The sequence below is a fragment of the Salvelinus sp. IW2-2015 genome, unplaced genomic scaffold (assembly GCF_002910315.2).
Source record: "Salvelinus sp. IW2-2015 unplaced genomic scaffold, ASM291031v2 Un_scaffold37, whole genome shotgun sequence".
NCBI lineage: Eukaryota > Metazoa > Chordata > Actinopteri > Salmoniformes > Salmonidae > Salvelinus > Salvelinus sp. IW2-2015.
In genome coordinates, this window is record NW_019942507.1 from 388,362 (window position 1) to 400,463 (window position 12,102).

Sequence of the window (12,102 nt, forward strand, 5' to 3'; positions counted from 1 at the left end):
AACACTGGCTGGGAATACCACTGACAGAGCCACAGACACTGAGCTCCCTCTGCTGTCCAGATACTGAACAGTAACTATTGGTAGGAAAATACAGTATATAAAATATGGACTCCACCATGCTTAGCTTTGAGGTACTGAGAATGTGAAACAATCTCTACTAAACCAAGTCGCTATGAAGTAATTAAATAATCATAGACATCAATTCCTTTTAATATTAAATCTCTGCCAAATTAGTTAATTCATGGTACAGCCAGATATAGCTGTCTATTACCAAAACATTCGTACCACAAGACTTGAACTTAGATATTTTACAGTATTACATTATTTTCTATATAAAATAATCAAAAACCTTAATGCCCTTCACTTTTTTTTTTTATAAACATTATTTATTTAAACAGATATATTAAACAAACCACAAACAAGCAATACCAACAGGATTGGTTTACAAAACAAAACACACTCCCTTCCAATGATAATATGCGAGTTGATTCAACTCGTTCTCACCCAAAACAATGTAATACAAGGGCCACACACACAAACGTTAACCTTATTTTCCTGACAAACAAAACACAGTAGAAATCACATCAAAATTCATCGTTTGAAACACAGCTTTAAAAAAAAAAATCCTCTCATTACTATTCAATGTCATTCTCCCTCTGTAAAAGTTCCCATTTCAAGACAACCCACTGCATTGGATACATGCATTTGAATGATATTTTTTAAAAGTCATACCGTTTAGAATCTTATGGCATAGCATAATTACAGTATTTACAGCATTAGGACACAAAGAAAAATACGATTATTATTTTAGTTATTTCTTAAATGTACACGTATCTCCCTAACTTCTATGACTCTTAACGCAAATACAATTTCTAGCCCAGCTAGATAACACAACAAAATTAACATATTTGATATAATAGCTATGAAATAACTTCTTCCAAATATTTTCTTAAAGCCTTTTTCTATGGATAAATATAAAATATATAGTCGCTAATGTTGCACAGTGAGTGGATAATGAGCTACAGAGAAAATAATTAGGACGGTCCCTCAGTACCAGTTCATTAGAGCCAGGAGCTGGTCAACGCTGCCCTCTTGTGGCTGCCGTTGGACATGGCACTCCGTATTTTTATGACCTTTGCTTAACTTAATTTACTATTTTTACTTTCAAATAAAAATACAAAAATGATTTACATTTTAATTTGATAGACAACACAAATTTAAATAAACATGTTCTATGATGCTAAAGCTATTCAAATCAATGCACAGGTGTTGTTTTCATGATTCCTCGTTCTTGAAGTAAGAAAATGTCCCTTGTAAACGTCAGAATTCGAACAGCCACTGGAAATCTATTCTCTTATAAAACTCGTGATCAAACCAAATCACATAAACATCTCAGTAGAACAAATTCTTTTCTAATTTAGGATGCATGTAAGATTCATCTATTTTAACGGGACTAAAATAATAGGACCTGAGTCACAGCGAACTACAGCGCATATACACACACACCATCATTTTACATGGATAGACAATATTGAAAAAGACCCCGCTATGTGCTTCAGTTCATAACATAATGCCGTATCGAAGAACATCCATGGTTTGGCTGGCCTGCACACCTGAATGATGGGGTATTAAGTGACCAAACCATATACTGCATGTCAAATGGACCAAACACACAGGTATTGTTTTCACAGTGATGGCTAGGCTACGTATGCCCTTGCAGTAACTAAAGGGGTACGCAGTAGTGTCATTAATTACGTCGACTGATGTTCCGTTCCAAATGGAGGACAATTACCTACCGTGAACAAACCATAAATTGAATTTCTCCAACAACAAAAAAACACGGTAAAAAAAAATCTATCAAAAGTGCAAAGGTCGATAATATTAAAGCTGATTTGCATGTTAGAAGGTTGGATATTTAGGATATAGCCTATTGAAAGGACCCACCGCTACAGTACTATTCAGGAAGACAAACTCCAGAGAACCATGCCCAAGACAATGTGGGATGTGTCCGTCTGTACCACCAATAGTATTGAATGTAGTGGTGGGAGAGAACCAAGCCCATGCATGAGCAGTGCCTCAGCCCTCAGAGCTGAGCAGGCACAGGACTCACCTGGCAACAGGAACCAGACAAGTGGGGGTCGAGCTCGTTTCCAAATAGCATAGCTAGGAGTGAGGATGCACATTACAAATTAAATTGGGAACAAAATCATTTGGGCGGCACACAAACAAGTGTGAAGATGTTAATAAAAAAGACAAGTCAGCTTGGAGCGAGTCTGACCTAAAATGACACGAAACCGTACGAGAGAGAGAGTTGAGCGTGTCCCTTTCTGGAACAAACAGACCAGCACTACAGCAGATTAGACTCCCAGCTCCCAAAGGAGAGTTCAATATAGGACACACTCCTTCCTCTCCTCCCTCCCGTTCTCCTTAACACCCCCCCCCTCACCCTCTCTTCCGGTCCTCCCATCCCCTGCTTCCTCTCTTCTGTGGCTGTGCTCTCTAGTCTATTAATAGACCCAAACAACTTTAGGTTTAATGGGGCAGAAAAGAAGCAGGGAGGGAACTCATGCAGACTGAAGTCAGGAGAAGAGAAGAGCTTTTTGTACTATTTAGCTTCTAGGGTTCAGCCTTTTAGTCCATGAAACTGAGAAGTGCGTGTGTGTGTGTGTGTGTGTGTGTGTGTGTGTGTGTGTGTGTGTGTGTGTGTGTGTGTGTAAACAGTGTTCCCTGTTGGCATATCAAGCTATAGGTCCAGACCTTTTTTGGAGTTGACTGCATGAAATAGGGAGAGCAATAATATATGAATGGTTTCAGCATGAACTAAATTCAAATGAAGCCCTCAACCGAAAAGCCAGCTGAAAAGTCGCTGTGCCCCGTTGTCTAGAAATAAACAAGTACTAGCCTCTGACAGTCAGACAGTGTCACACAGATATTCAGGCATGAAGTATCCTCACCAATACGATTCGGATGGGCAAACATGTCTGAGTACTTGCATAGAAAGGAAACATCACACGCAGATCTTTACAGGTAGCTACCTAAACGTGTGTTTCCACAGAATGCCATTTCTAAATAGTCAATGCTTTCAAACGGAAGTAGATAAAGAAAGCCGAGTAGAGGCGCTCTTCGCAAAGCAGCATGTCAAGATGTGCATCACAAGAGTTCAAACCACAGTGCGAGTCCCAAGAACGCGAACCAACCATAATCTCAGTCCTGCAACGCTATAAAACAGAGAAAGACATGATGAAAGGAGATTCATTTTATGTTCCTATAAAAATAGGAACCAGTGAACTGTTTGTAGTAGTCTGAAGCAGAGCCAGACACAGTGCCAGTCAAGCTTGGACACACCTACTCATTCAAGGGTTTTTCTTTATTTGTACTATTGTCTACATTGACACTATGAAATAACACATGAAATCATATTGTAACCAAAAATACATCTTAAATCAAAATATATTTTATATTTGAGATTCTTCAAATAGCCACCCTTTGCACACTCCTGGCATTCTCTCAACCAGCTTCACCTGGAATGCTTTTCCAACAGTCTTGGAGTTCCCACATATGCTGAGCACTTGTTGGCTGCTTTTCCTTCACTCTGCGGTCCAACTCATCCCAAACCATCTCAATTGGGTTGAGGTCGGGGGATTGTGGAGGCCAGGTCATCTGATGCAGCACTCCATCACTCTCCTTCTTGATGAAATAGCCCTTACACAGCCTGGAGGTCATTGTCATGTTGAAACACAAATAGTCCCATTAAGCGCAAACCAGAAGGGATGGCGTATCGCTGCAGAATGCTGTGGTAGCAATGCTGGTTAAGTGTGCCCTGAATTCTAAATAAATCAGTGTCACCAGCAAAGCACCCCCCACACCTCCTTCTCCGTGCTTCACGGTGGGAACCACATATGCGAAGATCATCCGTTCACCTACTCTGCATCTCACAAAGACACGGCGGTTGGAACAAAAAATATGACCAAAGGACAGATTTCTACCATTCTAATGTCCATTGCTCGTGTTTGCTGGCCCAAGCAAGTCTCTTCTTCTTATTGGTGTCCTTTAGTCGTGGTTTCTTTGCAGCAATTCGACCATGAAGGCCTGATTCACGCAGTCTCCTCTGAACTCTGTGAAACTCTGAAGAATTTATTTGGGCTGCAATTTCTGAGGCTGGTAACTCTAATGAACTTATCCTCTGCAGCAGAGGTAACTCTGGGTCTTCCTTTCCTGTGGCTGTCCTCATGAGAGCCAGTTTCATCATAGCGCTTGATGGTTTTTGCAACTGCACTTGAAGAAACTTTCAAAGTTCTTGAAATTTTCCAGATTGACTGACCTTCATGTCTTAAAGTATAGTGTTATTTGAGCTGTTCTTGTCATAATATGGACTTGGTATTTTACTAAACAGGGCTATCTTCTGTATGCCACATCTACCTTGTCACAACACAACTGATTGGCTCAAACCCATCAAGGAAAGAAATTCCACAAATTAACTTAAGGTACACCTGTTAATTGAAATGCATTCCAGGTGACTATGTCATGAAGCTGGTTAACAGAATGCCAAGAGTGTGCAAAGCTGTCATCAAGGCAACGGGTGGCTATTTGAAGAATCTCAAATATATTTGGATTTGTGGAACACTTTTTTTGGTTACTACATGATTCCATGTGTGTTATTTCATAGTTTTGATGTCTTCACTATTATTCTACAATGTAGAAAATTGTCAAAATAAAGAAAAACACTTGAGTAGGTGTTCTAAAACTTTTGACAGAGAGACAGACATAGAGACAGAGAATACACACACACACACAGTTCTAGTCTGACACACAAGGGCAAGTGACAGCATCTAATGTAGAAAAGGCAGAGGTTTTTGGCACAGTACTTGTAACTCCCCTGCCACCTTCAAGACAAGTTTATGTATTTGAGGATCCTACCCTACTATTTGTAGTCCACAACAAAACACTGACTAAGCCTGAAACATAACATCAACCTGCCATTGAAACGTTTTGCAATGAGGTGAAACTGCCTCTATAGCTCAAGGGGGTCTAGATCTGGCAAGTGACAGCATCTAATGTAGAAAAGGCAGAGGTTTTTGGCACAGTACTTGTAACTCCCCTGCCACCTTCAAGACAAGTTTATGTATTTGAGGATCCTACCCTACTATTTGTAGTCCACAACAAAACACTGACTAAGCCTGAAACATAACATCAACCTGCCATTGAAACGTTTTGCAATGAGGTGAAACTGCCTCTATAGCTCAAGGGGGTCTAGATCTCAAGGGGGTCTAGATCTCAAGGGGGTCTAGATCTCAAGGGGGTCTAGATCTCAAGGGGGTCTAGATCTCAAGGGGGTCTAGATCTCACGTTGGTGGTCTGGGCATATCTATCTATCATAAACAGTTGTGAACCAATAATAAGTTAACAAAAACAAGAAAAAATTTCGGGTCTGCATTATTGTCATACATAAAATGCTACAAAATATGTGCTCTGCTTTAAAAACCTAGAGGTTCATCCCAATGTGATAAGCTGCAGTACTTGTAGCTTAACGCTCCATCTTTAAAGTAAAGCAACACAGCATTAAAACCCCAGAAGAAACACAACCAGGACGACCACCTACTTTCCTGACAAACTAAGCAACAAACAAGACACGACTGAAACGGAGTTGTGGTTGAAGAGGGTTCTCTCCGCTGTCTAGCCCTGAATCCATAGGCCAGCCCTTTTCATGTGGCGTGTGTCTATTGCTAGCGATGACTGAGAGGTGGCTCCTGCTCCCGCTGCGTGCTCAGTTTGGAGGCGTGCGTGCGCCTTGCTGTCCATGCGTGTGACTGACTGCGAGCTGCCATGGAAGGAGAGCAAGAGAACGAGAGGGCTCTCCCTGCTGTCTGTCCAGCTGTCTTTCTGACGGCGCAGTCCTTCTTTCCCCTCGCTCGCTCAGTGCATGTTTCGAGATCGACTGCATGTGACCGCACAGAAAGACTGACCTACAAATGAAGATTAGCGAATCAGCCTTGCTCAGGCTGATCCACCTCTAATACACCGTCTGTCTCTCTCTCTCATTGTGAGAAGTGGAAGGCTGGAGGGAGCGGGCGTTCCGGGGCAGGGGCGCTGTCTGAGCCCAGGGCGAGGGGTGTCGTGACAGGGGTGGTGTTGGAGGGCTGGGGTGGAGGGTTGGGGTCTCCACCCGGCTTCACCTGGTGGGATCTGGGAGGGAGGAGGAAGAGGAGTGGTGGTGTCCTGGGTCTGGGAGGAGGAGGAAGAGGAGTGGGTTGTCCTGGTGGGTCTGGGAGGAGGAGGAAGAGGAGTGGGGGTCCTGGTGGGACTGGGAGGAGGAGGAAGAGGATGGGTGTCCTGGTGGGACTGGGAGGAGGAGGAAGAGAGTGGTGTCCTGGTGGGACTGGGAGAGGAGGGAAGAGGAGTGGGTACTCTCACCCGGAGCTGCTCCTGGTCTCTGTGCGGTGCTGGTCTTCTTCATCTTCCTCCTCTTGCCAGCGGGGCCTTGTCCACCGTCTGCAGACGGAAACCCTCCCGCTTACACTTGTTGAACGCCTGGAGAAGCAGAACCCAAGACCACAATAAAAACAACGAGAATTGCCTTGGCAGCAGCCAATGCGGGGGTCCATAAATACAATTACAACAAGAAATCAAACATAGTAAACTACAATAAACACACTCACGAGGCTAAAACACATCATAAAAACACGAATGGAGTCATACCCGCCATCACCCCATCCCTTTTGGAAGAACTGAAACGGGATATGGGTTTCTCAAAAAACTCTCCTTGCCTCCTCTAATGCAAAACCTGCCATTCATTCACTCACGTTGAAGGTAGCCTTGCGTAGGTGTGTACGGACACGGTGGTGGAGGAGCCCAGGATGTCTGGTGTCATCAGAGGGTTGAGGAGAGCTGGCTGTCGTCTGGAGCCAGGCGTTGTACCTCAGACCACACATCTTGATCCGCTTGTCAGGGTCCACTGTCAGCAGCTCTACAGGTACCAACCAACGACGGCTATTAAGCACTACTACTGTATGCATGTCAACACAGCATCTCGGGGGGGGGGGGGACAGACCAGACCAGGGCTCTCCAACCATGTTCCAGGATAGCTATCCTCCTGTAGGTTCTCTCCGACCGCAGTTGGAACAAACCTGATTCAGCCATACGGATTCCGCTTATCAACCAGCTAACTGTTAGAATCAGGCGTGCTAGATACGGGTGGAGTGAGAAACCTACAGGGCGGTAGCTCTCCAGGAACAAGGTTGGAGAGCCCTGGACCAGACACCTGGTGAGCATTACAGCTGGTGAGCAGCAGCACCAAAGACACGCTGAACTCTGGCTGGAGTCACACCTCCATCCAGACGACACTGAGGTCGACTCACACGTCAACTCATTTACTAATGTTTTCCCAAACTAGGGGTGAACCACCAAGAAAAACACCACACACAGAGAATTATCGGGAGTCATTCAGTAAGTCGAACCAACGCAGCCTTCACCTCGTGGCAAAGCATTCTGAAGTTGACGTTATATCAACCCCCCCCCCCCCTGACCTTTCAACTCCCCGCTCTCCCACCTTGCCATTGCTCACCTTGTATAAGGTCCTTGGCCTGCTGCGAGACACTCCTCCAGGCCTCGCCCTCGAAGGAGAAGTCTCCCTGTTTAATCTTCTTCATGATCTCTTCAGCACTGGTGTGGGTCAAACTCTTCCCCTGACACTGGAACGGCACCTGGCCCGACAGCATGGTGTACTGGAACATAATCATAATAAAAGACATATTCTAAACATAATAATACATATTTTGGAATCCGACATGTGGCCTACATGATGACGTTGTGTATACATGTTGTCTACACATCTTTAAACTGTGCCTGAGCTTATTAAGTCATGTACTGGGTGTACTCTCACTGGACCTAAGCCTGATTAAGGCTGGCCTGGTTTCTAATACCTCATTAAACAGACGCATGTGTCGGTCTGTCTCTGGGGGCGTGCGCTCATCGGCTTGCTACGCTTCCAGGGCACTCTGCTATACAGAGCCTGGTCTGTCAGGAAGCGTCACATCACAGCTCTGTACACACAGCCGGCACACTACTACACGCTACCCTTAGGGGCCAACGCAGAGAGAAAGAGAGAAGGGACTGAGACTGCACGCTTGAGAGGACATGCAGAGAAATCGCTCTTCCTCCCTCTACTCTTCTTCCTCTCTCTCGCCCCTCGTCTCGCTCTTTCCTATCTCTCTCTCTCTATCCATCCATCCGTCCCCCTCACTCACTCCACCTCCCCTCTTCATTCTTATTCTCTTCAGATGGCCATTGAATTACACTGACATTTCCGCTGGCAGGATGCAATGCCACAGCCTCATGTGGCCACAGAAAACTCGTAAAAGCTAGTCTGCGATTCAAAAAACAAACCAAAAATCCGTTGAGGGATGGGGCTAGGGAAATTCAACTCTTCTCCAATTCATAAGCAGTGCTTTCCATGCAAAGGCTGACAGTCCATGACATCCAAGAGATCGTTTAACCATCTTTTGACGCAATACATCATTTGCTTACATTCTTCTTGTTTGTAAACAAAAGAGTAAGAAACCCTCGTATTTTGAGTTATGATCAAAATGAACAAATGAAATGACCCGCTCTGCTCTGCCTAGGCCTATGACCGGTCAAGAGTTTGTTTGTCAACCTTGGTGAACATAACTCAAGAGAAAATAAATATCACTTGCGGCGTTCCACAAGGTTCGATTTTGGGTCCGGTACTGTTCAGTTTATATACGTTACCCCTCGGTTGGGTTATCACAAAGTACGGCATTGATTTTCACTGCTACGTAGACGATACACAACTTTACATTTGTGTCACCAGAGGATTTTAGCACCACAAATAAATGATACTGTATTAGTGATTTAAATACTTGGATGGCTCACAACTCCCTCCTGCTAAATCAAGACAAGACCGAGGTACTTATTGTTGGAGCCAAAGCACACAGAGAATCTAGCCACACATTTGAATTCACGGGCAATAAAGACAAAACACCAGGTAAAAAAAAAAAAAACGAGGTGTCAATTTAGATTCTGAACTCAATTTCAAAACACACATTAGGGATGTGACCAAAACACATTTTCCCCCCACTTGAGGAACATAGAAACAGCGGCACCGTGGCAATCTCAGGCTGATACAGAGGGACTCATTATTACAAGGCGGCGTGACTACTGTAATGCTCTGCAGTCTGGTCTTCCCAAGAAAGCCATTGGTCAACTGAAAAACATACAGAATGCTGCAGCACGGGTACTGACCAAGACCAGACAGAGAACACACATTACCCCGGTTTGAAAAAAGCTCTCTGCACTGGAGTTCTAGAATACATTTGAAGATTATTCTATTGGTTTGTAAATCAATCCACGTTTGTGCACCCCAATACATGTCAGACATGCTTTTAAGTTATGTACCCAGTAGGTCCTCTGGCACTGGCCTCTTAACTATCCCAAAGCCTAGGAACAAGAGGCATGGAGAGACAGCTTTTAGTTACTATGCCCCCAGCCTCTGGAATACCCAGCCAGAGAGAACCTGAGGCAGGCCGAATCAGTGGACATAATTAAGAGATCTTAAAACACATATTTTTAGCTTTGCTTTTCCTTAGGGTGCATTTGTTGTCTTTCAGTTTTTTTTTATCCTCTTATGTTTGTTGCATAGTAAAAATGTATGTTTTTATTTTCATCGTTTTTTAAAAACTGATGTTTTTCCCTGTGAAGCGCATTGCGTCTGAAATGTACAGTAAAAATAAAGCTAAGTGCTACCGGTAGATCTTGGTTTAGTGGTGAATATTGATGAGCGTCAGCAGCACAGCACACCAACGGACACAACACAACAGCAGCATGTTACCTGTTCTGAATTAAACATAGAGATGGGTATCAGACAGGCCCTAACCGCGTAACACAGGATACAGAAAACACCGGAACAGCTTCCCTTGTGAACGGCCTTGACAAAAACGCCAACATAAAACTGCTGAAGCTAGAATTTGTGTAGCTGTATCGAATCAATGAAATACCAGAAGTGCAGCTATTGGTACAGATAGAGGCTCAGGTTGGATTCGGAACACCCCGACATCCTCCTCAAAACCCAATTGGAGGAGACGTTCTAAGGGAAGGAACCTTGGATCTTCTCCTCCAATGTATTTTAAGGGCATACGGATTCACACCTTCTCCGTACCACCTCCACTCACCAGGATGACGCCCAGGCTCCAGAGGTCACATGACTCGTCGTAGCCGTCGTATTTGAGGATCTCCGGCGCGGCGTAGGCCAGGGTGAAACACGGCGTCTTCAGCAGCTGGTTGTCGGGGGGCTTCAGCCGGGCGAACCCAAAGTCTATGATCTTTATCTCCGAGTTCTCGCTCTCATCTGTGAACAGCAAGTTCTGAACGGGGTTTCAAGAGAGAAACATGTTTCTGTTACTGCTCCAGAGACTATTTGAATACATAATTGCAATCTCAAATGGCACACCCGTTACCATTTCTAGTCCATTAATGACAGGAAGGATGAGATGCACCACTTTTAAAGTGCCGGCTTCAGTTCCATTTGGCCAGATGGAGAAAATAAACGTTAAAAAAAATAATATCATGCTTCATTCAAGCCTTTGATCGTTATATTCTATTCATATGCAATTAACATGTACAGCACATTTGGAAAGTATTCAGTCCCTTTCCTTTTCTCCACATCTTGTTTTGTTACAGCCTTATTCCAACATGGATTAAATAAACATTTCCCTCAATCTACACACAATACCCCATAATGACAAAGCAAAAACAGGTCATTTCTGTGTGCAAATTTATTACAAATAAAAAACAGATTACCTTATTTACATAAGTATTCAGACCCTTTGCTATGAGACACGAAATGGAGCTCAGGTGCATCCTGTTTCCATTGGTCGTCCTTGATGTTTCTACAACTTGGGAGTCCACCTGTGGTAAATTCAATTGATTTGGAAAGGCACACACACCTGTCTATAAAATGTCCCACACTTGACAGCGCATGTCAGAGCAAAAACCAAGCCATGAGGTTGAAGGAATTGTCCTCAGAACGCCAAGAAAGGATTGTGTTGAGGCACAGATCTGGGGAAGGGCAGCCCAGCCAAACTGAGCAATCTGGGGAGAAGGGCCTTGGTCAGGGAGGTGACCAAGAACCCAATGGTCACTCTGTGGAGATGGGGGAACCTTCCAGAAGGACAACCATCTATGCAGCACTCCACCAATCAGGTCTTTATGGTACAGTGGCCAGATGGAAGCCACTCTTCAGTAAAAGGCACATGACAGCCCGCTTGGAGTTTGCCAAAAGGCACCTAAAGGACTCTGACCATGAAAAACAAGATTCTCTGGTCTGATAAAACCAAGATTAAACTCTTTGGCCTGAATGCCAAGCGTCACGTCTGGAGGAAACCTGGCCCCATCCCTACAGTGAAGCACGGCGGTGGCAGCATCATGCTTTGGGGATGTTTTTCAGGGACTGGGAGACTAGTCAAGGTTGAGGGCAAGATGAACAGAGCAAAGTACAGAGATATTCTTGATGAAGACCTGCTCCAGAGCACTCAGGACCTCAGACTGGGGCGAAGGTTCAACCTCCAACAGAACAACGACCCTAAGCACACAGCCAAGACAATGCAGGAGTGGCATCGGGTCAAGTCTCTGAATTTCCTTGAATGGCCCAGCCAGAGCCCGGAATTGAACCCAATCAAACATCTCTGGAGAGACCTGAAAATAGCTGTGCAGTGATGCTCCCCATCCAACCTGACAGAGCTTGAGAGGATCTGCAGAGAAGAATGGTTGAAACTCCCCAAATACAGGTGTGCCAAGCTTATAGCGTCATACCCAAGAAGACTCGAGGCTGTAATCGCTGCCAAAGGTGCTTCAACAAAGTACTGAGTAAAGGGTATGAATATTTATGTAAAAGTGATTTGTTTTATTATTTGTCTAAAAACCTGTTTTTGCCTTGTCATTATGGCGTATTGTGTAGATTGATGCAGGGAAAAAACGTATGGCTGTAAAGTAACAAAATGTGGACAAAGTCAAGGGGTCTGAATACTTTCTGAACACACTGTATATAGCTAGACCATACATACAGATCATCAGGATAAGTTGGGAGTGTCC

General features: G+C 44.2%; 1 protein-coding gene across 1 annotated transcript in view; it reads right to left on the minus strand.

Annotated features, from left to right (window-relative positions):
- Positions 1 to 5,042: 5,042 nt before the first annotated feature.
- The window catches only part of rps6ka5 (ribosomal protein S6 kinase, polypeptide 5), a 36,782-nt gene continuing 29,722 nt past the window's right edge, over positions 5,043 to 12,102 (minus strand). Inside the window, 7 exon segments of the mRNA XM_024135039.2 lie at positions 5,043 to 6,468; positions 6,471 to 6,528; positions 6,801 to 6,817; positions 6,820 to 6,878; positions 6,880 to 6,964; positions 7,562 to 7,721; positions 10,185 to 10,376. Coding sequence (XP_023990807.2) covers positions 6,170 to 6,468; positions 6,471 to 6,528; positions 6,801 to 6,817; positions 6,820 to 6,878; positions 6,880 to 6,964; positions 7,562 to 7,721; positions 10,185 to 10,376 — 870 coding nt within the window. The 3' untranslated portion in view covers positions 5,043 to 6,169.